We start from the raw sequence: 27,967 nt of genomic DNA, 5'->3' as shown, positions 1-27,967 counted from the left end.
TTCCCTGAGATCTGGCCAGACACCTGTTTCAGAGTAAAGAGGTTTGAAGGGTTCTGGCCCCGGACAGGGGTTCTGAAACTGAGTGCTTTCACTTTCTGTCAAGAGCTAAAGTCCTTTTCCATCTTTATCCTAATTTCTCCCCAAGAGCTTTCAATAAACCCCTGACACCCAAATCCTGTCAAGCTTTCTCCTCTCTCCCCTGTCCCGCACCCGCTGGTTGGGCTGCAGAGCTGTCTCCCTGCGGAGCGAACAGTCTTTCCAGTCGACATCTGCCTGCAAGGAGGTCAGGTTTGCCCACGGAGCTTCCTCCTGCGTTCTCACGGTGCCTCTAACTCCAGAAGCTTTTCTAGGGTCTCATCCAAAACTTCTTTCGGGAAGGAATTCACACCGAGGCTAAAAGGACCGTGGGGACTAATGCTGATGCTAACTAACATTTACTGAGGAGGGCAATGAGCTGAACTCTCCACATGCATGATCCCATTTAGTCCTCAGAACTGTCATCCCCACCTTACAGATGAGGAAGTGGCAACCACCCTGGCAACCGCCAATCTGCTTTCTGTCTCTATGGATCTGCCTGTTCCTGGTATTTAATACAAGTGGAATCATATAATATGTGGTCTTTTGTGTCTGGCTCCTCCACTCAGTCTAATGTTTTCAAGCCTCAGCACGCGGTAGCGTGTGACAGTCCTTTATTCTCTTCGTGGCAGATGATATTCCACTATGTGGATATGCCACATTTTGCTGACCCATCCACCCACTGACGGACAGGTGTGTTTATTCTAAGAAAGTGCCTTTATCCTCAGGGAATGGATCTCTAAGGTGGGATTCCAGGCAGAACCATCAAAGTGGGAGAAAAGACAGTTGGGAGCAAGGGATCCTTCTCAGAATTTCAAGTGACAGTTTGGAAATCACTTATTCCGTGGCTAGCTTTGCGGGAATGGCAACAACAGGTGGCAGAATGGCCCGTGCTCCCGCAGGTATAAACGGCTTCCAGACCATTTCCGCGTGGGAGGGAGGTTAGTTCAGGAGGGCCTCACACCTCCCTCCTGTTCTCTTCTGCCTGGCATTTCACTGGGCAGGAAGTGGGGAGAAGGGAGCAAAAACTGGGGGTCTCGAGAGAATAATTGGGCTCCCCTGCGTGGGGTATTTGTACAAGCATAATGGAGGGAAGGGAAGGGAGGAACGGAGGTGGACCCCTGGGAAACTTCATCCCCTGTTCAGCCCCGAGCCCCTGTCTGAAGTGGTTGTCCTGGGTTTTCCATAACGTACATCCACAAATACACACACACGGAGAGAGTTAATTGTGCAACTTCCCATAGTGCACCAAACTGGTCTTCTTAAGTCGGTCCAGCTGAAAACATGTGACTGGCCCAAGCTTTCCTTGTGAGGCAAAATACTACAGTGGTTCAGAACAAAGACTTTAAAATCACCTAAGCCCGGATTCCAATAATGCCTCCACTACCTATTAGTTCTACGAATGTAGGTAAGGGACACAAGCTCAGTTTCTTTACCTGTAAAATGGGGACAGTAGCAATTGTCCCAAGCTCAATGGGTTCTTATGAATATAGGTCAAGAACATAGTATGGCACCTAGGAGAAATAATGTTTAATGTTATTATTAAAGGTTAAGGTTGTTATTAAAGATCATCATCATCGACATTTACTGAGATTTTATGAAAGAATGGGCTAAGAACCAAGACTGCCAATTCTAGCTTTTTCTATAAAATTAAACCATGTAACTCAAATGGTTCAAATTTATCCCATCCTCTAGCATTTCTATAGATGTTGTCTGTTTGCTGAATCTTTTGAATTGGGGGGGCAGGGGAGAAGCCACACAAAATTTTCTCATTTGAAAAAATGTTTATTTTGGCACTCACCTGAGTGCCTGGCAGGGTGGGCCTGTCCTCTGTGGGGGCAGTGGGGTGTCAGGATGGTGGCCCTGCCCTGAGGGGCAGCAGGGGATGAAAACAAAGGGGTGTGTGACAGTGATAGGTCACAAAGGGCAGCAGAGGATAAATATGGCTGCTCGGGGACTTAGGCCAAGATGGTGGTCACTTCTCTCACTAGGACTGCACTTTGTAGACTGTCAGGAAGATATAAGAATCAGAGGTGGAAGCAGGGGTTAGACCCAGAAGCCCTCTCGGGAGCCCACCCTGCGTCTCCACATCAGCGAGGAGATTCAGTCTGCAGTCCGCGCGCGCCATTGCATCCCCACGGCAACCATCTGTGTCCTCGCCCCCAACCTCGGCCTCTGGGAGGCTCTGAGGCAAAAGGGGAGGCCTGTGGGGTTGGGGCGGGGTGGAGAGACCTGCTGCAGAGCCATCTTTGTGACCCAGGAGCACCGCTGCTCCCTCACCTGCCAACGAGGCCAAGGGAGACTCTGGGAGCCATGAACAGTGACTGTCTGTTGCCATATTACACGGCCAAGAGTGGCTCTGGGATGGGCATGTTCAACACCAGCATGGGGAAACTGCAGCGACAGCTGTACAAGGGAGAGTATGACATATTCAAGTACGCACCGATATTTGAGAGCGACTTTATCCAGATCACCAAAAGGGGCGAAGTGATTGACGTGCACAACCGTGTCCGAATGGTGACCGTGGGCATCGCGTGCACCAGCCCCAGCCTCCCACTCCCTGACGTCATGCTGCTGGCCCGACCGGCCACCGGCTGTGAAGAGTACGGTGGACATGGCCAGTCCACCAAGGGAAGAAAACGCAAGGCTGCAAAGGCCTTAGAGCTCACCAGGCTCCTTCCCTTGAAGTTTGTAAGGATCTCTGTTCACGACCGTGAGAAACAACAGCTGCGCCTAAAGTTCGCCACCGGCCGTTCTTGCTACCTGCAGCTGTGTCCACCTCTAGATGCACGGAAAGACCTCTTTGCCTATTGGGAAAAACTCATTTACCTCCTGCGGCCCCCTGTGGACAGTAACAGCAGTACGTATGCAGTTCCAGCGGAGGACATGTGCATGCCCGTGTTTGAGGAAGACAGGACGAGCCTGGGAGGCGCGGACTTGCAAGGAAAGGGGGATCAGGACCAGGTCAGCATCAGGAGCCTCCAAATAGTCTCTGAGGTGTGTGGGGCCACCTCTGCCGCTTATGCTGGGGGGGAGGGGGTCCAATATAACTCCTACAAACCCATCGGTGTGCCTGATGCATCCACCCCCAAAACTAAACCTATGGATTTTGCCAAAGAGTCAGCAACAGGGGCAACCGCAGAGGTAGCAGTTGCTGGGGCAGCTGCGGGCACTGCAGGTGCTTTGAGTTTGGCAGGGACCAAGTTTGGAGATGCAAGCAGCATTGCAGGAGGGGCCGTCCTAAGAGGAAGCAAGAGCAACATCGCCATTGCAGGCACTGCCAGCATGTCTCCAAAGAGCATCAAGGTGGCTGTGGCCGGGGCTGCCAGCAAGACCTCAGAGCATATTTCCGGCGCGTCCACGAACATCTCCCCAGAGGACACCATGAGTGTGGCGATTGCCGAAATAGAACCCACCAGCAAGACTGTTGGAGAAAGAGACAACTGTCCAGCAGAGGAACCTCCCGTCTCAACCTTGCTGAGCGAGAGCAGCGCGAGCGGACCCCAGGGCAGGCGGCATGCCCACGCCAGCGCTGAAGCCCACAAGGAACAGAGGGAGAGGAGGGGGAAGAGGGAGAGAAGGGAGAAGGACAGAGCGCTCAGTGGCAGGAGTACCCATCACCGCAGGACAGGTGAGAATCGCCGCAAGACAAGCAGAGACAAGATAGCCCGAAAATCCTCCAGCCGGTCCTCGTCCAGCCACCGAGCCAGCAGAGAAGACAGAAAGGAGAAACGCCGCCGCAGCAGCCCAGGGGACAGCAAGACCCGCAGCTCACACAAAGACGTCAGCCACACCCTCATCACTAAGGAGTCAAGGACCTCTCACAAATCCGGAAGGAGCGTGTCTACCACTAGTTCGGGATCCAGGAAGAGACTCGACAAGATCGGCTCTTTCTTGAGGAACGTCAAAGCCAACCTCACTACAAAAGGAGGGGGCTCACCACGTGGCAGACATGTGGACGTCGTGGCACAGACAGTGGAGAAGAACACCATGGAGGCCATCGTGGAGGCAGGGGAGAGTGGCCAGGAGCTGGAGATGGTTGGCTCTGTGACTTCCGAGATCAAGGAGACAGTGACCTTCACAGCCCATTAAATAGGACCTGGAAGTAGAAACCGCAGAGGGGCCCCAGGGCTCCGGGGAATATCCCTGGAGAGCTGACTCCAGCTTTCTTTTACTGCAGTTTAAATAAAGAACCATACATCCGAGAGTGGCTTGCTGCCTTCTGTCTGAATATTGACACCCCACCGCCCGGTAGTGACCTCACAGTGGATTCTGTGACGTCAGCTGCGCTACAGCCTGAGACCCCAGGGCCACACCCGTGCTCAGGAGAGACAAGACGAGTGCCCCATCCTGTCTCAACCCCTTCCTGGCCGAGAGTCACAGACAGTGGGCTGGGAAGCTCGACCTCCACCATCTCCCTATCCTTTTCATAAACCTTTCTTCTGCCAGAGGTCCATAGACAAAGCAAGAACAGGACTCTGAACCCCTTGGATGAGACAGGGGGGAGCAAGGGGAGCAGCAGCATTTGTTGGCAATCAGAACAGAGAGGACCCCTGTCTAGACTTAGCAATTCCATTCCTAGGTGTGTTCCCGGGGAAACACACACACACGTGTTCCAGGAGACAGCTATGAGAATGTTTACAGCAAAATAATTTAATAGCAAAACACTGGGAACGGCCCAAATTTCCGTCAACAGAAGAATGGATAGGACGGTGGGATAGGAATAGAAGGGGATATTCAGTAGTGAAAAATAAATGGCAGCTACACCTATTAGCAAAGATAAATTCTGCTTATAATGTTTAAAAAAAAAGCAAACCATAGAATAAGATATAGCTTCACTTACAGAACAGTTTAAAAACAAGATCAAATAATATATTACATGTTTGGTAAAACAGACAAAAACAGGAACAGGGGAGCGGTAAACAAAAAATTCAGGACAATGGTTTTCTCTTCCGTGGAAAGACAAGAGATGGGGTCGAGGCGGTGGACACAGGCTTTCAGTGATGCTGGGAATTGTTTAGTTCTTAAGCAAGGAGGTGGGTACAAGGGTGTTTGTTATTATTTTGCTGTTCTTCGCATTTCAACATCTCTGAAATCAAAATGGTCCTATAATTGCTGGGGTTGTTGTGATGAAGTGGTTATTGCCTCAGACATACCTTAACCAATTCCTTCCCCTTATGTTTTCACTTTTATGTCTGTACTGAAGTGATATAAATATGAAAGGCCTCTTTTGTTAAGATTCAATTTTTTTGGAGCGGGGGAGACAGGGTCTCACTCTGTCACCCAGGCTGGAGTGCAGTGGCCCCATCATAGCCCACTGTAACCTTAAATTCCCGGGCTCAAGCGATCCTCCTGCCTCAGCCCGCTGAGTAGCTGGGACTACAGTCGCACGCCACCACACCTGGCTAATTTTTTTAAAAAATTTTTGTAGAGACAGGGTCTGGCTATGTTGCCCAGGCTGGTCTTGAACTTCTGGCCTCAAGCAATCCTCCCACCTCAGCCTCCCAAAGTGCTGGGATTACAGGTGTGAGCCACTGAGCCCAACCAAGATCAGAATTTTAATGACATTTATTATACACGAATCCTTGGTTGGTTATTAGGAAAAGAAGGAATGATATCCCTATTTTACAGATGAGGACACAGAGGCTCAAGAAGGTAACTTGCTCCAATCACACAGTGGCACCTTTGCAAAACAGTGATCCACCAGCCCACTTCTTTATGCAAAGCCCTGTCTGAGGCATGAGGAGGAGGAAAATCGGACAAGTTCACCGGTGCACCACGAGGACCTGAGACGTATCAGGTTCTTACCACCATATTCCAGAACTCTACAGGGATGAGTACCAACATTACGGGACTGAGAGGAAGGAGAGGTAGGGGCTGAGGAGACGCAACTCTTGAGGTAAGACGGCCTTATTTCAGTAGTGTCTGGACCACCCTTAAGCCGTAATCAGTTCCTGGGCTTCTATTCCCAGCCTCTGCGTTGGGCGGCGCTACATCTACTCATATAAACAGACCTCCTGGAATCCCAGGCCCTGCTCCCAACCAGGAACCAATCCCGCTGGGGACTACATCTCTCTGCAGCCCAGTCCTCCCCCAGCCACGACTCAAACTCTTAAAAACCAGGCCCAGAATGGTTTCTTCATACTGAATCTTCAGAAAACTTCTTCTTGGGATTCCAAGAGGAGGGGGGTTATGAGTTAGATCATAGCATCCTTGTTGCTTGGACCTGCACAATTAATTCCTAAAGTGACTTTGAGGAAAGTCACAGTCTTCGTCACAAGGGCTGGGACAGGTCTCTTCCGTCGGTAGAGGGAACGGTGGGCGTGGGGTCAGGGCGCCTTTGAGAAAGGAAGAGGGCCGAAGACCTACACACGGCCGCCTTGTCCTTCTGCCAAACAAGGCTCCTGCCCCCAGATTGCAGTGAGTCAAGTTATTCTTAAGAAAGAAGGGAACATGCCGAAGATGAGATACGACTTGGCCCTGTGAGGAAAACAACCTCAGAATCATTAACTCCCAGCTCCAGAGAAGATCGGGGGCCTCTTCAGGGAGACAAATTAATGGTTTACTCTTGGCCAGCTTTTCCCTTGAAAAGGTAGGGAAGTTATAAATAGATCACACCACATTCCTTTAATCTTCTGGTTTCCACACAGGCAAGTGTAGCTAAACACTAGTCTGGAAGACAAACACGCAGTAAAAACATTTATGTAGCACTTAGCCATTTATAAAGTTCTTGGACATATGTGCTCTGTTCTGACTCTCACATCTCTCCTTCCAGAACTTGCTCGAGGTGGGAGGTGTCGGTGCAGAGGGGGGCCGCTCCAGGGCAGCCCGTTTTGTGCAGCACCTGCCGTGTCGGCCGCAGGGCCAGAGGAGGGGACGGAGGAGTACTCATGACCACTCGATGCGGGGAGAGACGCGTGTTCAGGGAACAGAGTCTGTTCAGAGGACGGATTCCAGGGCCTGTGAAGGAGTTGACACAGAGCAGTGGCACTTCTGAGCGGGAACGAGGGTAAGGGCGGAGGAGGGGTCCGAGGAGGGGTGGGGAGGGAGGATCAGGCCACAGAAAAGACTCTGTGCCAAGTACGAAGGCTGGAAACACCACGGTGTGTTGGGTGATTACAAGTGTTCCAGTCTTGCTGGTCGGAGGGAAAGAGGAGAGGAGGGACATGAGGCTGGAGGATCAGGCAGCTGGATCTTGGGAGGGGGGGTCTTTGGGAGCCCCTGAAGGCGGTGCCTGATGGATGTGAGGTCTCCCTGGCTGCAGGGTAGACAGGTGATGGGCAGGGGGCTGCCTGGAGGCAGGGGGTCCTTCAGGAAGCCATTGCACTAATCCTTGCCAGAGATGAGGCACCCCACACCTTGGGGGATGGGGGGAGACAAGGGAGCAGAGTCAGGAGACGTTGAAGAGATAAAACAGGACAATTGCTCTTCGCATGGCCCAAAAGACAAGGAGCTTAAGGTGTAGAACTAACAAAAGTGGAAGCATTGTCCCCTGAGGTGACTGAGGTCTGTAAAGGAGATGGCAAGGTGTGAGGGTGTGAAACACAAGATAAGGCAGCCAAGGGGGGCTGTGGGGCTTCAGCATCGGAGACCTCTGAGAGGAGAGACCACCTGAGCGGTCTGGTTTTCATCTGCCAGGAGCGGGGCGGGGCGCTCTCCCCCGGGTCCTTCCGCGCCGGGTGGGAGAGTCGCCCGGCAGAGCCCCTTGTGGCCGCGTGCTGTTACTGCAGGTGGGCGCTTGGATGCGCAGAGCCAGGACTGAGGCTGAGTCGCTGTCACCCTCTCCCTTTGTCACACCACAATCAGCCTGATGCTGATTCACTGGAAATTGGCCCACTGCTCAGCAGCAGGTAGCCGCCAGGGGTGCAAGCTGGTTAAGAGGTTGGTTGTGCCTCATCCAGGCTGCATGGCTCTACTCCCCCAGCAGTAGGGTGACCAGGCGTAGGATGGCCACAAGACGGGTCCCCTGAGAGGCCAGGGATTCCAATTCAACGGGACAATGAGTGACTGCCAAGAGTAGGTGTGCGGGTGGAGTCAGTGTCAGGGCCCCTCTGCAGCCTAGAGAAACAATTGCTGAGCACCTACGGTGGGCCAGGTAGGAAATCAGGGACCATCAACATACACACACACAGTAATACAAACCCAAGTAGAGGGGTGGCTCTCAGGCAGCGTGCAGAAGGAGGCTTCGCAGAGGAGGGGAGGTCTGAGCGGAGAGATGCCAGGCTGAGTGCTCCTGGCAGAGGCTACAGCAGGACAGGGAGAGAGAAGGACTTGGCGATGTGGGCTCACTCATAGATGGCAGGCGTGTGCAGCGTGTGTGGCATGCCCAGCGTACAAAGTGTCACGTGCTGGGGTGAGCAGAGGGAAGGGAGAGGAGAGGAGAGTGTGGTGAAAACTAAGCTGGGAGGAGAGATGAGGCCCGTAAAGGAGGTGGGACTGTCAAAAGTGGAGGCGTCTTCCCCTGTGGTTACTGTGGGTCTGTAAAGGGGGCAGCAAGAAGAGAGGCTCACGGAAACGCAAGGAGGAACGTGTGGCACTTGGGGTCTGAGTAGGGGAGGGACCTGGCATGCCACATAACCCCCCTGAGCCCCGTGATCTGCATTACTACCAATGGGACCTGTAATGCAGACGTGGGGGTGTGCACAGCTGGGCTCTGCAGCAGCAGAAGGGCAAAGGGAGCCCAGACTCCTCCCCGTGCCAGTTAGAGAACCTGGAACATGGTATGGAGGCCCGTGTCTTCCCACATGCTAAGTGGGCGCCTCCCCACAAGTGTGCTGGGTATCACTCCCTCTCATCCTGGGGCAGCTGGGGGATGAGGCTGGTCGGCGTTGACTGCCAGGAGCTCCATCTGGCACCCCAGTGTGCCATTCCAATGTTGTCATTTTCTATGTGTGCCATAGTCTGCAAAGGTTGGGAAGCATCTTCCTAGATAGGGACACGCGTGCTCACAGCACAGTGCGTGTGGACTACCAGAGCAGCAGCAAGGAGCAGCTGAGTGGCACCTGCCTTGGAGAGCCAGCCTGCTCCTCACAGCCTCAGCTGACGCCCACTGTGTCGCCCGTTTTCTTTTCCCATTGACATTGTTACAGCCCCAAAGCCCTGCCATAAAGCGATTTACACTGGTTTAAGGAGAAATAAGGAAAATGTGGACAAATATAGTTAAGTTTTTCATAAAGCCAAATTTGTTTTTTAAAGACCTGTTCTTTGCTTTGAAGCTATGTTCTTCCTCGTCTTTTTTTAATTTTGAATTTTGAATCCTAACACACATGCAGAAAAGTACACACATCATAAATATACCACTCGATAGCATTTCACAAAGTGATCAACCCCATACAGCCAGCACTGGGGTGAAGAACCAAAACATCACCACGTCCCCCTCCACGTTCTCTTTCAGTCACTACCCCTAAGGGTAACCACTGTCCTAACTTCTAACACCATAAATTAATTTTTCTTCCTTTTCAATTTTATATGAATGGAATCCCATGGTACTAACTTTTTCAACTCTGGTTTCTTTCCCTCAACATCGTGTTTATGAGGTTTGCCCATGTTTTCTCTGGCAATAGTTCATTCATTCTCATTGCTATAGCGCATTCTATTGTGCAAATATGTTGGGGTAGCGTTCTGTTCTTGGTTCTTGGTATGCTCTTGGCTGAAGAATGACCAGACACACCAAAAGCAAGGGAAACATGAACCAAAATTTATTGAGGAAGGACAAGATAGATTTACAGAGCAAGAGCAAGATACAGGTTTACAGAGCAAGAGCAAGATACAGAATGGGCCTCTTGTAACAAAAAGGCTCTGATTATGGTCTGGGGTCTTGTTTTATACTGTCTGGATTAGGCCTACCTTGGTTGGTTCAGACATCACCATGGAACCACCTTGGTGAACAGTTAAGGACATGATAATTAGCCTTAGGTGACTCTAGGTCACTTTCAAAATCCTATTGTGCCTGGGTTGCCTGGCCTATGGGCTGAGGATTCCCTGCATTCTTTTGCAGATTAGCAGGGGTTCCTCCTTCCTCCAGGTGTGGCAGTTGAGTAGAACAGGATTAAGGTGGGGCAGCACCAAAACAGCTGCCCTTGTCTTTATTCCCAGGTAGGGCAATTGCTCAAGGCAAGGCACCCACTTTTGTCCCCTAAGAGAGTCTCAGAGGTCCCTTGCTATCTACCTAACAAATATACTACAATTTATTTATTTGTTCTGTTGTTGATGGACATTTGTATTATTTCCAGATTCTGACTATGGAGAATAATACTGCTATGGACATTTTTATACAGATCTTTTGGTAAAAATGTTTGTAAATTTCTGTAGGTCATATATTTAGGAATGAAATTGAATATATGCATATCTTCAGCTTTAGTGGATACTACCAAGCTATTTTCCAAACTGGCTGTGCCGTTTTACACTCCCACCAGGAACATATGAGAATTCTGGTGGTTCCACATCTTTGCCAACATTTGAGTGTGTTATCTCTTTCATTTTAGCTATTCTAGTGGAATGAAATACCTTTTCTCCCTTTTTCACAATAAAATATGCTTTTTAAAAAGATAACATGGTGGGATTTTATATGGTAGATAGTTTTGTTGTGATGTTTTTAATGGACAAAATTAAAAGTTGGCTTTCAAATTTGTTTTGAAACGTCACACATTTCTGAAATCTTGAAGTCTTGTTTATACATTTTAAAGTGTTTTTCATTACTACTTGTGACAAAGGGGCTTTTTTTTTTTACATCTCCTACCATCTTTTTCTAGTACCTTTTTATTTTATAACGAATTACTCCACAACTTTGTGACTTAAAACAACAATCATTTTCTTATATCTCATAAATTCTTCCACAACAGGAATTTGGGCAGGGCTCAGCTGGGTGATTCTTCTGCTCCCTGTGGTATAAAGTGAAGTTGATCAGTAGTACTTAGCTGGAGCGTGGGCTGGTCTGGAGTGTATAAGATAGCATCATTCACATGTCTGGTGCCTTGAGAGAAATGGCTAGAAGGCAGGATTCAGCTGGGATTGTCAACAGGAATGTCTACATATGGCCTCTCCAGCATGATGTCCTCAGGTATGAGATTGGCTTCTCTCAGAACAAATGTCCCAAGGTAACTGAGTGGGAGCTGCTTTTGACTGAGCCTCAGAAGTCACTTGGAATAGCTTTCATCACATTTTATTAGTTATGCAAGTCATAAGCCCAGCTCAGATTTGAAGGGAGAGGAAGTAGACTGCACTCCACTTGGTAGGGAAATGGCCAGATCACATCGTAAAAGAACATGTCAGATGGCAACATTATTGTGACTCTCTTTGAAAAATATTATTTGCCAAATCCCCATTACTGACCCCATCCCTAGCAAAGTAAACCTGGCCAGGATGTACCTGAGGAGTGCTGAGTAACTGTGTGGCCACCTCTGTTTTTTGTGCTTTCTCTCTCCTTATCTCCCTCTTACACTCTCTTCTTCCACTTTTTCACTTTCTTACTCCCCTCCAGTTCCCTCACCCTTTTAGTTAACTAAACTCACCAGGACATTTCTTTGTCCCTTTCTCCCCAACTCTCCCCACGTATCTTCAAACTCTTGGATCTGTGGGCAATAGAGAGATTATTGGGATACCACAGCATGTCAGGCCTGGAAGGGTCTTTCTTGACTAATCCCAGATGTACTTTACATATGAGGAAGTTGAGGCCAAAAGAAGGGACTTTCCCAAAGTCCTACTTCAAGTAAGTGGCAGAGTTCTGGCCAGCACAGCATAAAATATAGCCTATAGTGGGCCTCAAAGAATGTCAACAGCTTCCTTTCCATTTTTGACTGGAACTAAAGCCACTTGTTTCTGTTTCACATTTATTGCCTCACCATTTCAATGTCCTTAAGCCTCTTGATCAAGGAGCAAAACCCATGCTGACAGGCCTCAGAGGCCAGTACCAGCCCTGGCCCTGGTCCCAGCCTTCGGAGACAGACCAGGGTTGGGGAAGGGGTGTTGTGAATGGAGCAAGTTGGGATCAGTGCCACCGGCCCCTGCAACGCCCTCATGCACCCCAGACGCAGCTGCTGCTCCTTTCTGACCCTGAAGTCCAACAATTTTCTGAACTCTAACATCAACTGGCAGCGTACAGACCAGTTTTAAAATTTTCTGGGCATCCATGGATGGTGAATTTAGCTGATAATGATTGAAGTTTGGCTGAAGAATAAAACTGGGGTGATATAGGCCAAGAAAACAAAACTCTGCAGCCAGGCCAAAGAGATAGCAGTTCTGCTGTGTTAAAGTCTGTTTCCTCTGACAACAACTCCAATAAGGCAGAAGCTATGGCCTGAGGCCGCAGGGATGGGGTAGGGGTAGGTGCATCCCAGGCTGGACCACTAACTATCCCACATCAACAGCTGGATCTTGAGGGGAAGAGTGAGGCTGGAGGTCAGCACGTTGCTCTGGGATCTGAATAGTTAGTGACGTACAGAATGAATCTCTAAGAAGCCTCTCAGAACTTTTTTTAATCCACCAGCTCATTGCTTTCAGCCACAAGTCAGCAGCTCTGCAAATTGGTGATAAGCTGAGAGTGCCACCTGGGTGTGCTGTCAGGGACATCACCTTGGGGCCACAGTGAGAGACCCAAGCCTTCTGTGTGTCTGGGGCAGGGGGAGAAATGGTCTCTGTGGAGGGCTCTGTCGGTAAGAAGGGACTGAAATAATTATTTTAATTGGTATAACCTGTAACTTCCTTTAGGGGCACGGCTGTGTCTTACTGTTTCTGGGTATCCCAGTCTAGCAAAGTTGGCGTATTTTGGCACCAAAGACCTTCTAGTTGTGCATTTAGACACAACTATGGCCAAAGCATTTAATCCTTGCACACGTCTCCTCCTGGCCTCCTTTCAGAGATCTCCATTAGCTCTAAGAGGCTTAGGATAGGGAGAGACACAGCCAATAATTTTTAGTCCCTCCTGCCCACAGGTTCAAGACCAACAGACCTTCCCCAGGGGCCCTCTATGGGGAGTGGTAGAAACAAAGCACGGAGGGTCCCCTGCCTTTCCTCTCACTGGGGTCCCTCCCATGTGTTCCTTCCCATCAAACAAAGAAAAGGGCAATTTCTTTTCCTTATACTCCCCTCCTGGAGGAAAATTTAAAAAAAGAAAGGAAAACTTTAAAAGGGAAGAAAAATCATTAAACCAGAAGAAACATCATCAGCTAACAGGGTGATTTCCCAACCTGTGGTTGGCCAGAGCCCGTGCCTGGCCCTCATCCACACAGCCTGCTGCGGTGACTGTAGCAACTTAAGTTGAAACTCTAAGAGCAGCTGCCACACTGGCACAGAGCCAAGAAATTGGGAGCCCATCCCATGCTTCTCTCTGAGCTCTGCGTCTTTTTATTGCATCTTATTTGGGGCTACAGTGTGTAATAACAGTACTATCTACTGAGCGCTTCCTCTCTGCCAGCAGCTGTTCTAAGAACTCCACAGGGATTATCATGTTTAATTCTTTCTCCACAACGAAGGAGGCATTATTGTCACCATTTTACAGATGAGGAAACTGAGGCACAGATGAGTTAGAAGAACTTACCCAAGCCATCCAGTGGTGGAGCCAGAACTAAATCCCAAGGGACTGACACAGGAGCCCACACTCCTGGGCTGACTCTGTGGAGTGCATGGCTTTAGAAGGTTTCTGACCTAGACTGTGACAAGTCAGCAATAAACTGCATGGTTTAGAGCAGCGGTCCCCAACCTTTTGAGCACCAGGAACTGGTTTCATGGAAGACAATTTTTCCATTGTGGGGAGGCGGAGCTCAGGCGGTGATGCCAGCGATGGGGAGCAAGCAGCTATAAATACAGACGAAGCTTCGCTCACTCACCTGCTGCTCACCTCCTGCTGTGTGGCTCCCCACCCTCATTCCTAAGTTTCATTGAGGTCAGTTTTTCCACGGGGGGAGGGGCCAGAGCTCTGTGGCCTGGGGGGTTGGGGAACACAGGCTTAGAGCACTGCGCACCATACCAGGTATCCCCCTCTCCCCTGGCTAGGGGACCACTCCGTTTCTGCTGTAGGCATTGCCTTTCACTCAGGCACAAGAGTGTCTTGGCCACAGGGAGAATGAACTGCATGTGTGGGTGGGGCAGCTTGTTCCTTCTAGAAAAACAGCCCAAAGTCCCATCTCGCTGTCATCTGTTGCACTTGGAGTCACTTTAAAATCTGTCATCTGCACTTTCAGGCTTTGTGACACCTCAGACAATCCCAGGACAGCCCAAAGGGATGACTTTCCAGGCAGGAGCAAGAAACTCCAGTCTAGCACCTGCCTGGCAAGAAGAGCATAGGAATGGCCCCCGGGGAAACCACCTGGCCACACACTCTCTAAGCTTGATCACTGACTTCCTAGGTTTCCACGTCCACTCCCCACTCTCAACTAGCCATGCAACACTTGCCCACCATTACTGCCTCTGCTTCCCCACCCAGCTTTTCCTACTCCAGGCCTCCCTCCTCATGGGCTGTCCAGTCAGACTGTGTCCCTCTCCTTCTACACCTGCTCCCACCCCCGTCCCCAGCTGGCTTCCTTCCTCCCGCATGTCTTTCCTCCAATCCCTTGCTCTTTCCTGCCCCTCTTCCACCTTCTCGCCTTTACTCCGATGTGAGGATCTCTCCTCACCTCACCTCAACTCCTGTCCCACCAGACACAACTCCCACACCTACCACATGACTCCAATCCCCTCTTGCAGGCTCCAACACATTGAGGATGAAGCTTCAGGGTTCAGACAACGGGGACCCCCTGGCGGGCTTCTCAGCAGGCCTGGGGAGAGGATCTCCAGGCCAAGGGGAGGACGAGACCTCTTACCCGCAACTCAGGGCTGTGGCTCTCTCCAAGGCAGAGGCTGCCTTCGTCCGCCACTTCCCAGGGGCACAAAAGCTGGACCCTATTTGCATCCATTCCCTGTCTTGCTTTGACTCAGAGCCCAGAGCTTGGTGGCATGCTAATGTATGCAAACTGAATGCAAATGAGTATAGAAAACTATGTGACCCTGGATTTACTGGAAATCAGAGGCTCCCCTGACGGGAAGCCTTAGGGAAATTTTGGAATCTACTTCCCAGGAGAAATGTAAAAATAGAGTGGCTTTCAAAATAGAGTGGGGGAAGGATGCGGCTGGAAGTCCTTCAGAGGAAGGAGCACAGTCTGGTTTCCATGTATGTCTCTGAGCTGCCCAACAGAAGGCAGAGGAAGAAAAAGCATCTGGCCTCCAGGCCTTCCCCTCCTTTCTCCTCTCTTGACTCTGAGCTCTGATTCAGCCACATGCCCTGTCAAACCACCCCACAGGCCGGGCGCGGTGGCTCACGCCTGTAATCCTAGCACTCTGGGAGGCCGAGGCAGGCGGATTGTCTGAGCTCAGGAGTTCGAGACCAGCCTGAGCAAGAGCGAGACCCTGTCTCTACTAAAAACAGAAAGAAATTGGCTGGACAACTAAAAATATATAGAAAAAAATTAGCCAGGCGTGGTGGCGCATGCCTGTAGTCCCAGCTACTTTGGAGGCTGAGACAGAAGGATCGCTTGAGCCCAGGAGTTAGAGGTTGCTGTGAGCTAGGCTGACGCCATAGCACTCTAGCCTGGGCAAGAGAGTGAGACTCTGTCTCAAAAAAAAAAAAAAGAAGCCACGGCCCCTTCTTCAGACCTTAACCAGGGATGTGCTAAATAACCCCAAAAGGTAGAAACTGGCCTTTTCTTAATGATTTCAAGAGAAGGAGAGATTCTTCCTAGATTTTTCCAATAGTCTACTAGTTTCATCAGAATGTTTTTACTTCTATTAACACAAATGCTTAGAGCTGCCATGAAAGTAATTTTATTCTGATACTTTCCTCCCAGTAACTAGAGAACAGCTCTTCCTGGCTATTAAGGTAATACTCCAGCAAAACCTCAACACAAGCTATGGAAAGACCTTAAAACAAACTCCCCCAAGATTCAGGGACCACCTCCCCACTTCTCTGAGGGGAGATCACCCAAACTGAACCCTCCACTCCCAGGTGACAGGAGCAGTGTGTGCTGATCTGGGTTCCCCAACCAGATAAAAGTCTGCCAAGGCCAGCTTTCAACTAGTCAATATTTGGCGTTGCCCAAGGAAGGAAAAAGTGTTCATCAGTGTATTTAAAATGGAAAGGGCACAGTTTGTGTCAAGCATGTTACGCATATTATCTTCTCTAAGCCTCACAATAGTCCCATTAGATACGTATTACTCCCATTGTACAAATGAGGAAACTAAGGCTAAGAGAGTTAAAGTCATTTGCCCAAGGTCACAAAGCTGATGAATGGTCATGGCAGAACCCTCCAATGCTAATTAGGATCCATTTTCTTCTTTTCTTTCTAGACACATGCTAAACTACATTTCCTAGTCCTCTTGCAGTTAGGCAGGCCATGTGACTAAGTTCTGGGCAATGAAATGGGGACAGAAGTGACTTTTGCCATCTCTAGGTCTGGCCCATAAAGACCTTGCAGATGATCCTCCATTTCCCCTTTCTGCATCACAATCTGGATGACCCAGAGCACCATGAAGGCATGTGATGAAGATGGGAGGAGCCTGGGTCCCTGAATGACTACATGGAGCAGAGCACCCTCCACCCCACCCTCTGCTACCTGCACTGCACTATGACTTGGATGAAATAAACTTTCAGTGTTAAGCCACTGACAGTTTATCTTCATTAATAGCATGGCGGAGGCAAGACCTGAAACCAGATGTGTCAAACTCCAAAGACCATCCTCTCTCATTAAGCCATATTGCCACGCAAGACAGCAGAAATATAGAAGGTGAACTATAAAGTACTATCTAACCCCACAGTTTTAGCAGCGCCTCTTCCCTTTCATGCTTCTCCCAGAATCAAGAACTAGATTCCTAAGGATTTTGGGGAAATTGGGTAAACGAAAATATAGAATGAAGCTACTAACAAATATCTGTTGACTGCAAATTACCTGCTGAACACGACAAGAGATAAAACTACTTTGGTTGCCACTGAATGTCTGGAGAAGCCCTGTCAGCATCCACACCAAGATGGGTCCTCTCTACCACCTGTTTTTGAGGCTTCCTCCCCTGGCTGTGGAGTTAGGAATTTGGAGGACGTGGAGCACAGCCATGGTCATCATGAGAGCCTACCAACGCCATTACCAATGATTCGCAGCTCACTACTGCATCCTATCACCCCTGCCCCCAGCCAACAGGACCTGAGTAAATATCACATAAGGACCACACTATGATCATGACAAGAGAAACATACTAATCAATCAACCTCTCCTGCACAGGCTGCCATTCTACCAAATATAAGCTAAGACTAACCAGTAGTTTTGGTACAACAGAATCAGCCCAGTTTGATTTTTAAAGAGGGGGAAGCAAAGGATTATTGGCAAGAAGGGAAAAGGAAGGGGTAAGGTTTTTAAAATTTTCTGTTGGAAATCCTGCAGGTACAATCTGCAGGGGCTAGGAAGACCTGTCCTGTTCTCCTCAAATATTTCCACTGAGGTTCCACGCTGGAGAATTAGTTCTTGGTCTTAACACGTTATCCCTCCCCCTTTAAAAGCTGATCTCTCTGGAAGAGTAACCCACAACTGTCTTGTTACTCAGTTGTACCTTACTGTGATGCAGGACTCGGTGGGAACTAATATTCACTGAGTCCTTATCATCTGCCAATTACGGTTCCAGGATCTTTAAATACATTATTTGATTCAATTTTCACGTTTTACAGATGGGCAAACTGAGACTCAGAGAAGCTTAGTAACGGCCCACGACCATAGTGGCAGAAGTTAGATTCGAACTCAGCTTTGTCCTATTCCAAAGCTCTTGCTCAGTGCACTGAAAAACAGTGTTTCTTGGCCAGGCGCGGTGGCTCACGCCTGTAATCCTAGCACTCTGGGAGGCCGAGGCGGGTGGATCGCTTGAGGTCGGGAGTTCGAGATCAGCCTGAGCAAGAGTGAGACCCCGTCTCTACTAAAAAATAGAAAGAAATGATCTGGACAACTAAAAATATATATATAGAAAAAATTAGCCAGGCATGGTGGCACACGCCTGTAGTCCCAGCTACTCGGGAGGCTGAGGCAGTAGGATCGCTTGAGCCCAGGAGTGTGAGGTTACTGTGAGCTAGGCTGACGCCACGACACTCACTCTAGCCAGGGCAACAAAGCAAGACTCTGTCTCAAATAAATAAATAAATAAATAAATAAACAGTGTTTCTTAAACCAGGCTGCTCTTCAGAATCACCAGGGGGGTAGTTAAAAATATGAATTTCTGAGCCTGGCCCCAGACTCCTCAATCACTCTCCCGGGGGGCAGGAGTCAGCAATCGCATTTTCATACACACCCCGGGCGCGAACGAAGATGAGCCCAGTTGGGGAAATACTACACCGTGCTCTGCCGTGGGAAAGAGGAAGAGGGTAAGTCCGGCCAACGCAGCAGGGAGGGGACAGAAAGGGGCCTTCTAAGTGTTGCTCACAAACACTGGCGCCAGTCACTGAGGAGTTGAGATCCTGACTGTGGAACCCGGAGGAAGAACCTCAAATCAAGAAAAGGCCTTTCCAGTGAGCCCTTTTCCCTCCGTCTCTGCTGTGGAAAGGGGGGATCGTGCATGGAATTTGGCTGCCAAGAGCCACCTCCAGACCTGTTTTTAAATTCACCATCAATAAGGGAAGAAAAGCCTGTCAAGGTTCAGAATGTGCTAGTCATTTTCCTGCTTCAGTAAAGCAGTCTTGATTCAGTGCTCTCTGCTCCCGAGCCTGCGGCCACTTAGAGGCAGCTGGGATGAAGCCGATTCATAAAGAACAGAGCCAAAACGGGGATGGGGGTGCTGTTTCGCCACGAAGAACTGAATGGTTGCTTAAAAAAAAAACATTTGGCATATCTTTGTACATAAATAGGCTCTACAGGAGCTCTATTTGGGAATGTTAATAACTGCCACCATCTATGGAGAACTTAACTTTGTACAGATTCACAATCCCTTATGCACAGGTTGACTGCACAATTTATCTGCCAAACTAGGCAATTTTGAAAGTGAAAGTTGGCGTGGGGGAGCTTGGAGTTATCAATAGTTTTACCAGGACTACAGTTGTAAACTGGGAGTGTCCTAAGCAAACTGGGATGCATGATAACCTTATTTATCCAAAACTCTGAGGGCAAATGTGCTTCAAATTCAGAACTTATTTAGGTTTTATAAAGGTAATACTGTATATATACACAGACATGTATGTGTATATATACCGTGGGGGGGGGTGTATGTGTACATACACCCCCAAAAACACCCTAGGGGGATCTGGGGCAGCACCTCATAATCAAACACATATATCTGCAGCAAATGTATGAATGTTCACTCCAAATGGAATAGACGCTTCAGGTCAGATTCTGCTGCCTAATGATTTGTGAACAATATTTGTTTTCAGAGAAATTTGAAAAATTCTTGTGGAATTTTAGGAGCTCTCCTAAGTGTTTTTGATAGTACAGCAGAGGCACTAGCTGCCCCACTGTAAATGCCCTCTCCTTCTCCCTTGGTAATAGAACCTCTAATTTTTATTTGGACCCATGACCATCCAGAATAAAGGCAATGTTTCCCAGCCTTCCTTGCGGCTAGGTGTGGTCATATGACTGAGCTAGGTGTGGTCATATGACTGAGACCTGGCCAATATTTGTAAGTGGAAAGATGTGATCAGGGCGGATAGTTAACCCACTTGCACAGTAGAGATATACCTGTTGTTTATAGCTGGCATCCATTCTGATTAATCGAAACCCATGCCATACTGACCATTAAATATTTTGAAAGTTACTCCTGGTGTGAAACTTCTAGAAAGTCTCCTTAAAGGTATAGGGTATGTTCTTCTCCCCTCCCTAGGTCCTCCTTCCTACTGGCTGGAATGTGGACATGATGGTTGGACCCTGAGCACCCACCCCACTTTGAACCATGAAGATGAGGGCCACACCCTCGAGGGGACAAATCCAAACGTTGGAAGGGTCCTGGGTCTTGACAACTCCCTGCCTGGCCTACCTCTGGACTTCCAATGTGAGAGAATGAAACCTTTCTGTTTTAAGTCACTGTTCGTTTGTGTTTTCTGTGACTCTCAAAAGAACTTGTATTGTAGGATTTGCTCTGACCATGCTGCTTAACAAACAACCCCCAAATCTCAGACGGCAATCACATTTACTTCTCTTTCAAAGACCTGTGAGTTGGCGGGGGTGGCTGAGCTTCAGAACGTGGGTCGAGCTTGTATCTATCTGCTCCATGCTTCTCTTTGTTCTGGGACTAGAGGACACTCAGGACAAGCTTTCTTCATCGGGAGGAAAGCTCAGGAGACCAGGCCAGACCACACAAGCACATTTAAAGCTCCTGCTAGTATTACTCTCACATTCCATTGGCCCAAAAAAATCACAGGTCAGCCTGACATCAAGGGGAGAGAAAGTATAGCCATCCCACGCAGGGGAGGATAAAGGGGACGCCGGCTGCTGGCGACACACAGAACTGATCCATGTGCACCCCAGGCCTATTGCACATGCACCGGGGGGCATCTGGGCATCCTGGGCTCCTTCCGTCACTCCCAGTATCCCACGGGCCACTGCTCCCTCCCTGGTCAGGCCTGAATTCCAAGTGTTTTCACCCCCAGCATCATGGACACTACCAAGCAGGTGGCAACAGGACAGTCTCTCTTCCTTTTACAGTCCTGTCTCTGTGGTCACCCCAGACCACACTCTAGGCTGTGCAGGTGTATCTGGCATTCTTCTCCAAAGCAGTAAGAGGAAAGGTTAAAGCTAGGAGCTCCCTGGCCTTACATTTCTCTCTGTCTCCCAAGGGCCTCCTCTTTCCAGACTCCTTTGAGAGTTTCTACCCAGCGGCTGTGCGCAGGTCCCGCCCACAACCCCACATCCAGAAGAACCACAGCACTTCTGGAAGTGCTCTCAGAAGAGGAAGGAAGTACATTTCCTACAGTTCCCCAATAAATCTTTCCTGAGGCCTCATTGTCCAACCACCAGGAGTCACCCCCCAAACTTTAACTGGAAGGTCTGGGGAGGGGATTAGGTAAATTAGCCTCGGCTACAACCAAATGCATGAAAGAAAACACCAAGAGAAGCTGGGGGGCGGGGTGGATGTTGAGGCTATTGCCAGCAGGGAACTGGGTCTGAGGGAAGAACAGCTGGCAGATTTTGCTGCTAACTATGTGACGTCTGGCGAACCAATCCCTTTTTTAGTCTTTATTTGTTTTATTTGTTTTGTGTTGTTTCATTTGTTAAAAGGGGGGGTTGCCCTTCATGGCATTGAAGGTGTCTTCTAGCTCTGATCTGAGGAGGAGGGGATGAGAAGGAAAAGACCAGAGTGTGGCTGCCTGGAAGGACACGGCATAGTTGGGGTCCAACATCTGGGGGTAGCATGAGGCTAAAGTTCAAGTTCTTCAGTTCGTATGAGACTGTAGCCTTTATCACCAAGCTTAGCCCTTACCTGCCTCTCAGCCTTACTGGGGGCCAAGCTCTAAGGCCACAAAAAATTGTACACAGCAGGGGCTACGTTTCTCATTGACTGCAGTGTGGGTGACACCCCCTGGAGTTGGAGGAACTTTGGCCTCATGCCTCGCTACTCCCCGCCTCAAACCTGAGTTCCAGCAACTCCAAACTACCTTCAGTTTCCAGCACACATCATGGTAACTTTTGGCCTCCAGACTTACCCATGCAGTCCCGTCTCCCTGCTATACTACTCCCTCGAGCTTCCTTCCCTCGCCCCACCTTCCCCCGGCTATGGTCAGCAGAAACTTCATCCCTCCCAGGTTCGATGCTCCTCTGCGCTGTCATAGGTGGATAGTTACAGCCCACCTTTGTTTTCCCGCCCCATCTGTTTGCCACACACTTCAGAACTGTAGTCCAGTGAAATCGTGTAAATAAACACCAAGGGTGGCCTTTGAGCTGGGAATAAGAAATCACCAAGGGAAGAAGCACAGTATTTGCTTAGGGGGCAAGAAAAGCCTTGCCTTAACCCTGGTGGAGGAGAGAGTGAGGTGAGCGTGCAAGGTCTATGGCCCTGAGTAGAGTGCCATGGCCTCAGCCTATCTCATGGCAACCTCAAACTGCCAGCCTCAAGCGATCCTCCTGCCTCAGCCTCCCAAGTAGCTGGGACTACACCATGACCAGGCACACCACGACACCCAGCTAATTTTTCTATTTTTAGTAGAGAGGGGGTCTCGCTCTTGCTCAGGCTGGTCTCAAATTCCTGACCTCAAGCAATCCTCCCCCCTCGGCCTCCCAGAGTGCCAGGATTACAGGTGTCAAGACTTCAATCTAGAATGAGTGACACAAAGCCCAGAGGCACTAAAATTCTACCACAGTGATGAGAAATCCACACCAGGCCATTCTAGCTAAAAGGTATTTATTGTGCTTCCTGCTTTTTTCCTAGACTCACCCATGCCTTCCTTTCAACAAATTTCCTTCCTGGCTACAACATCAGGACAGTCTTGGAATCTTGTTCCTGAAAGCATTCCCCCTGGTTGTGGCAGGCACTGTTTGTAACCCACCCAATAGCTGCTCCCCTTCGCCTTCTTGCTAATGGAACCCTAAGTTTTCATTTGTTCGCACATCTGCCTGGCCCACGTATATGGATCATTACCGGTCAGTCCCATCCTTTTGTCCAGTGATTGGTCTAAGGTTAGACCTGTGACTCAACTCTGGCCAAAGAAAGCTGTGGGGAAACTGCTGGAAGCTTCTGAGAAATGTTCTCCTCACTGATTGTGCCCCTACTCATTTCTTGCCATATAAGAAGGGAAGCTTGGAGCCACTGCAGCCATCTTGCCACCATGAGGGAAGGCAGCAGCAGCCTTAAAGAAGACAGAGAGAGATAGTGGAAGAGCCTGGATCCTCAATGGTCTCTCAGCGCCACTATACCAATCCCAGAATCACCTCCCTCTGATCTGTGGGTTTTCTGCAATGAATCAGCCCTTATCTGCCGGGAACGTGGCCAATGTTCCCTGCAAAAAACCGGGTCCCTTTGGTAGAGTTGCAAGGGATAAGAAAATAATAGAGAAAAATGGAAAATAAAAGAACTAAAAGAATACTCAGAGACAAAGATATAGTTTTGTAAGTTTATAAAGATTATAGGCAAAGTGGGATCTCAGGGGGCCTAGACCTTCTCCGTGGGTCTCAAAAAGCCCCAAATGAGGTCTTACATGGTAACTTATAGGGAATAGTGAATAATTGCCAGGGGTAACAGATTTACATAACAGCAGGTAGTTCTTCTCAGGTTAACAGATTTTCAAAAGGCTTCTACAGATTCTTTAACTAATTCTATCTACATGAACAAACCGTTACAAAATCTTTCAAAGGTTAACTTCTAAATTCGAAGGTAAGTTTATCACTTAACAGAGGGGTTAAACAGAGATATGTTGGCTCCATGTTTATTAGGTTATTGTGAATGGAGACAGGTAGTCTAGAGTGTTAAAACAAGAGCTTTGCTTTTAGCCATTCAGGAAGCTGTCTGTTCTCGGGGACACTCAATTGTCAGCTCTCAGCCTGTAGTTTTTAACAGATTCGCTTTGCTTTACAAAACAAATCCAAACCTTTAGGTCTGAGAAGCGCCGCGCCTTGTAGGATACAGCCACTACTGCCTTTCAGAGATGCCCTTCCGAGTGCAACAGCATTTGAAATGCAAACCAATATGTTCACATATTCCTTCAGGGCAAAGCTCTGCAAAACTCCTAAGACAAATCCTGTCTGCAAACACGTTTAATATTAATTCATGGAGCAACACTTATCATTTAGTTATCTTATACTAAATGTTTTATTATTTGCAGTTAAAATGTTCTGATAAACTGATTTGCTGAATTTCACTGTTTTCCAAAACAATTAATCCTATATTGTTGGAGCTGGAAGAAACTGTTAGATCATCGAGTCACTTTGTAACAGAAGAACCTGAGGCAGATGTAGAGGCAGACCCAGAGGAAGAACCCAGGCCTCCTGAGTCTCACCCCATGAGTCTTGCCCTACCGAGTCTCCCCAACACCCTGGGGAGATCAGACGCCCAAGGCGTTCCATGGGGAACTATGGGCATAGAGCCTGGGTCCTGGTGTCTAAGAGTCGTGGGCACAGGGGCAAATAAGAAGGGACAGAGTGGGCCATTGCTGGGCTTGGGCAAGGCTGGCCAGAGACACCTAAAACACCAGAGCCTGAGGAAAGGCAAAGTGTGCCTCCTGTCCTACTGACTTAGAAACTTGAGGGGGGCTCAGCAACTAGCATTTTAGTAAATCCTCGGGTGATGCTACCGCACAGTAAAACTATGAATAATCTCATTTAATTCTATAACAGCCTAAGGAGGTGGGAATTAATGTCCCTGATTTACAGATAACAAACACAGGGGTTAGAGAAGTTAGAGGCCTGCCCCGGGTCCTTACCTGATAAGGGAGCCCCAGGTCTGGGTACCCCACTCTGCTTCCCTTTCCCCTCCCTACTGCCATGCCTCCCAGAGGTGGGATGGTTTTGTTCCAAGAGGGCTTCCTGCAGGCAGACATGAGGGAGGATGTGCAGGAACCGCTGGTGAAGATGGAGCATTCTCCTGGGCTGATGAATAGCACAGTGGGCTGTTGTTACACGGTTTGCAAGAGGTGGACTGTTACTTATGGAAATAGGCAAATACTTAGCACTAGGACTAACCCATTATTGAGCTGGAGCTAAGAAGGCATCACTACTAGTTTGCAACACTCCCAGAGCACCTGTCCTCTGCCAGGCATGAGTGTCGGCAGCACTGGTGTAGTAGTGACTAATGGCGATGTCGCCATCAATGACATTTTGAGTTCCCACTACTTGAAGGCATTGTTCTAGAGGCTTTACAACATACTGTCCACCTGGCGTTATTATGCCCTTTAACAGATGAGAATGTTGAAGGCTGGAGGCGCTCAGGGACAAAAGCCCATAAGCAATGGGGCCGGTTCTGGCCTGCCGGCTCTAAGGATGATTTCTTCCATGATACCCTTTGAGAAGACAGGAGGGCGTGGGGGAGCACAGTCCCCAGAGCCAGGCAAATCTGGTCCCGGCCTCAGGACCCAGCGCCCATGCCCACTTCCCCTCTTGGCTCCCTGTCCCAGGAGAAAGCCAACGGAACCCTCCAGCAGGCGAGTGGGCACCTGGCACCCACGGGGAGGGCCCCGTCATCCCGTCTGAGCGAGAGGGCCCAGGGCGGACCTGCCAGCAGCCACGAGATGGCGCTGTGATCCAGGCGACCCCGGGTCCCGCCGACACCCTCTCCGACGGCTGCCCGGCGCAGACCCCAGCGGCTGCGGAGGACGCTCTCCCACTCCCCGCGGAGTTCCTGTCCCCTCCCTCCGCCTCCCTCGCCCCGTGGCCCTGCGGAGGGTGGCGGCCGCATCGAGGAGCCGGACTCCCGGCGACTCCCCCCTCCCTGCCCTCCCTTCCTCTTTCCCCGCCCCTCCCCAGCCCGGCCAGCCAGTCCTGCCCAGTGCTCTCTCACCGCTCGGTGGAAGCATGCTCGCGATTTGCAGACATTAAACATTGCACAACTAAACATCCAAACGCACCCCTCACTATACGGTTAGCTCCTACGTGAAAACTCAGCCATGGAAGTTCCCGCTGTGTCTCAAAAATAAATTACCGGTAGGAGCAGAGCCCGGTGCCTGCTCTTGCCTGTCTTTCTCAAAGTCCTCTACCCACCACGCGTGGGGGTGTGTGCGCGTGTGCACTAGGAGGGGTAGAATTTCAAGCTCAAATTGAGGGTCGCTGTTAAAAATTGTGTGACACCGAGCAAGTTCTTTCAACCTCCTTGAGCCCCTATAAGAATGGAGATGATACTATTAATAGTACCCACCTCGTGGGCTGTTGGAAAAATTAAATACATCTAAATCATTGAGAATGGTGCGTTGATACATAGTAAGTGCTCAGTAAATGTTATTATTTCTTTTCCTCTGACGCTTAGGGTGTGTACCAGACATTTGGCATAGAATACAGGCAGCCATGTGTTTTGGGCTCACTTCTCATACGGGGGGTCCCGTCACGGAGGATGATGTCTTTATAAGTCTCTAGGTTCAGGAGCACACAGCACGGGCCTTTGCCTGGTGCATAGTAATTAGAGTGGGCCATGGTGGCTGCCACAGACCACAGCCTCTGGCTCCAATTCTGCCTCCGTCCTGTCTTCTCTCAGGTGGTGGCTTGTTGCATAGACCTGCTAGTGCAATTGCTGAGTGTCCCTCTTCCTTGCCTGTCTGCTTCAGGGCAGGTGCTGCCTAGTTTTGAGTGGTGAGAGCTGTAGCCTTTTGTTCTCCTCTAAGCCGGGGAGCCCCTTCTCCTGGGACAGAGGGAAGTTAGGGTGGAGAGGGGATGGTGCCAAAGCTTGTTTTGTTTTCACTCAGATTGGAGAGACCATGTGCTCCATGTAAAGGCCTGCCTGGGCAGAGGGGAACCTGGCTCTAGAACCTTAGCCTGGACCCAGGTTCACACAGCATGAAACTCTTTCCTCTGCTGTGCATGGCCCACAGGCTGAGTCAGTTTGTAGATATCTGTGTCTGGCATTCTTTGGGGTCATTATTTATGACTTTCCTAACTTTTCCATCTTTGAGAGCCAGGTCTTTCCTTGGCATCTCTCTCTGTCTCACGTTACCCAGTACCTGGCCAAAGACCCTGGCCACAGCGCACAATCACTGCACGAGTGTTGCCTGACTGCCTGACTCATTGGCTCTGAGGGTCTTACCAAGCTGGATCTCAATCAGATCTTTCAAGAAGCTATGATCCAACTCACTGGAGTTCATCAGAGGGCTCCTGCTGAAGCTGTTCACAGATCACTCGGATATCATTGAAAAGCTAACCACATATGCAAATGAGTGCTGGAGGTGGGAGGGTGACTTGGGGTAGAAAGTGCTTCTGGTTCATCTAGGAAGGCTTCCTGGTGCGGGAGGGGGAAGGGGCTGAAGCTGTCATTGAAACGGATGCAGTTCGATAAAGTGAGAGGAGGGTGTGGTTTTAGGCCATAACCCACCCTTTCCTGGTTCAGGTCCTCACTTGAGTCATTCCAGAGTTCCCCTGCCTGCCCGCTGGGAACATTCCAGTTTGTGACGTCTCTCAGGAAACAAGCTGAGTTCCTGGAAAACATCAATTACAGAAAGCAAATCCACCACCTCTACCCCCCAAATCTTTCTTAGAAACCCTACCTGTCTGCAGCTGGGAATGAATGGAATGAAGGTCAAGGATTAAGCAACAACCAAATATTGGGTCTTGGGTGCCCTGGTTACTATCTGGTTTCCAGTCAAGGTTCCTTGGTGACATGTACTCTCTGGGTGGGGGTGGGAGGGACATAGTCAAATGAGAAATGTGAGTTGAGCCCAGGATCACCCCGAAGATGTCTGAGGGGCTCTCGGATGTCCTAATCTTGTGCTGAGCTGGCCAAGTAGGGCTGACACAGCCAGCTGCTCTCTGAAGCCCTCAGCCTTCTTGTTTCTGTCTCAGGATTTTGAGAGGGGAGAATCTACGCTGTTTGTCTCTGATTCATTTACTGTGAACTCATCAAGGTGGTGTTTGGCAAGAGTCCTTGGATGTCTCGGAAGAGCTTTTGGTTTGGTTTCATTTGTTTTGTGTAGCGCTTTTCCTTTGAAATAGGAAGTCCGTTTTTGCTAAAAATAAACTGAAAAACTGCATTTGATATCGGATCGGAACGAGAGAAGAAATTAAGAAGATATTATCCTTTGGGTTTCCCCATGTTTAACTTTGCAATACGAACAAGTAATAGCTGACATTTAATCCTGCAAAGTGAGTCCTATCACTATCTCCATTTTACAAATGGGAAAAGTAAGCCCAGAGAAGTTAGTAAATTATCCAAGTCCACAGAGCTAGTAAAACAGTAACATATATGCATAGTGCCAAGGGCCAGTAATACTTTTAGGGGCTTATGTGAATGTTTTAATTTCTTTTAAAATCAGAAGAAAGAATGAATTTTAGATTGAAAG

The 27,967-nt window shown here is 49.3% G+C and overlaps 1 protein-coding gene across 1 annotated transcript; it reads left to right on the top strand.

Annotated features, from left to right (window-relative positions):
- The first annotated feature begins 2,388 nt into the window (after positions 1–2,388).
- FAM71A (family with sequence similarity 71, member A) lies at positions 2,389–4,167 on the top strand. Its single transcript, XM_012638368.1, has one exon. It carries the CDS (start codon positions 2,389–2,391, stop codon positions 4,165–4,167), a length of 1,779 nt encoding a protein of 592 aa, XP_012493822.1.
- The last annotated feature ends 23,800 nt before the right edge of the window (positions 4,168–27,967 follow it).

This window comes from Propithecus coquereli, unplaced genomic scaffold (genome assembly GCF_000956105.1).
Source record: "Propithecus coquereli isolate 6110/MARCELLA unplaced genomic scaffold, Pcoq_1.0 Scaffold129, whole genome shotgun sequence".
Lineage (NCBI taxonomy): Eukaryota > Metazoa > Chordata > Mammalia > Primates > Indriidae > Propithecus > Propithecus coquereli.
Note: the sequence above shows the minus strand (reverse complement) of the source record. Positions and strands in the feature narration are given on the sequence as shown.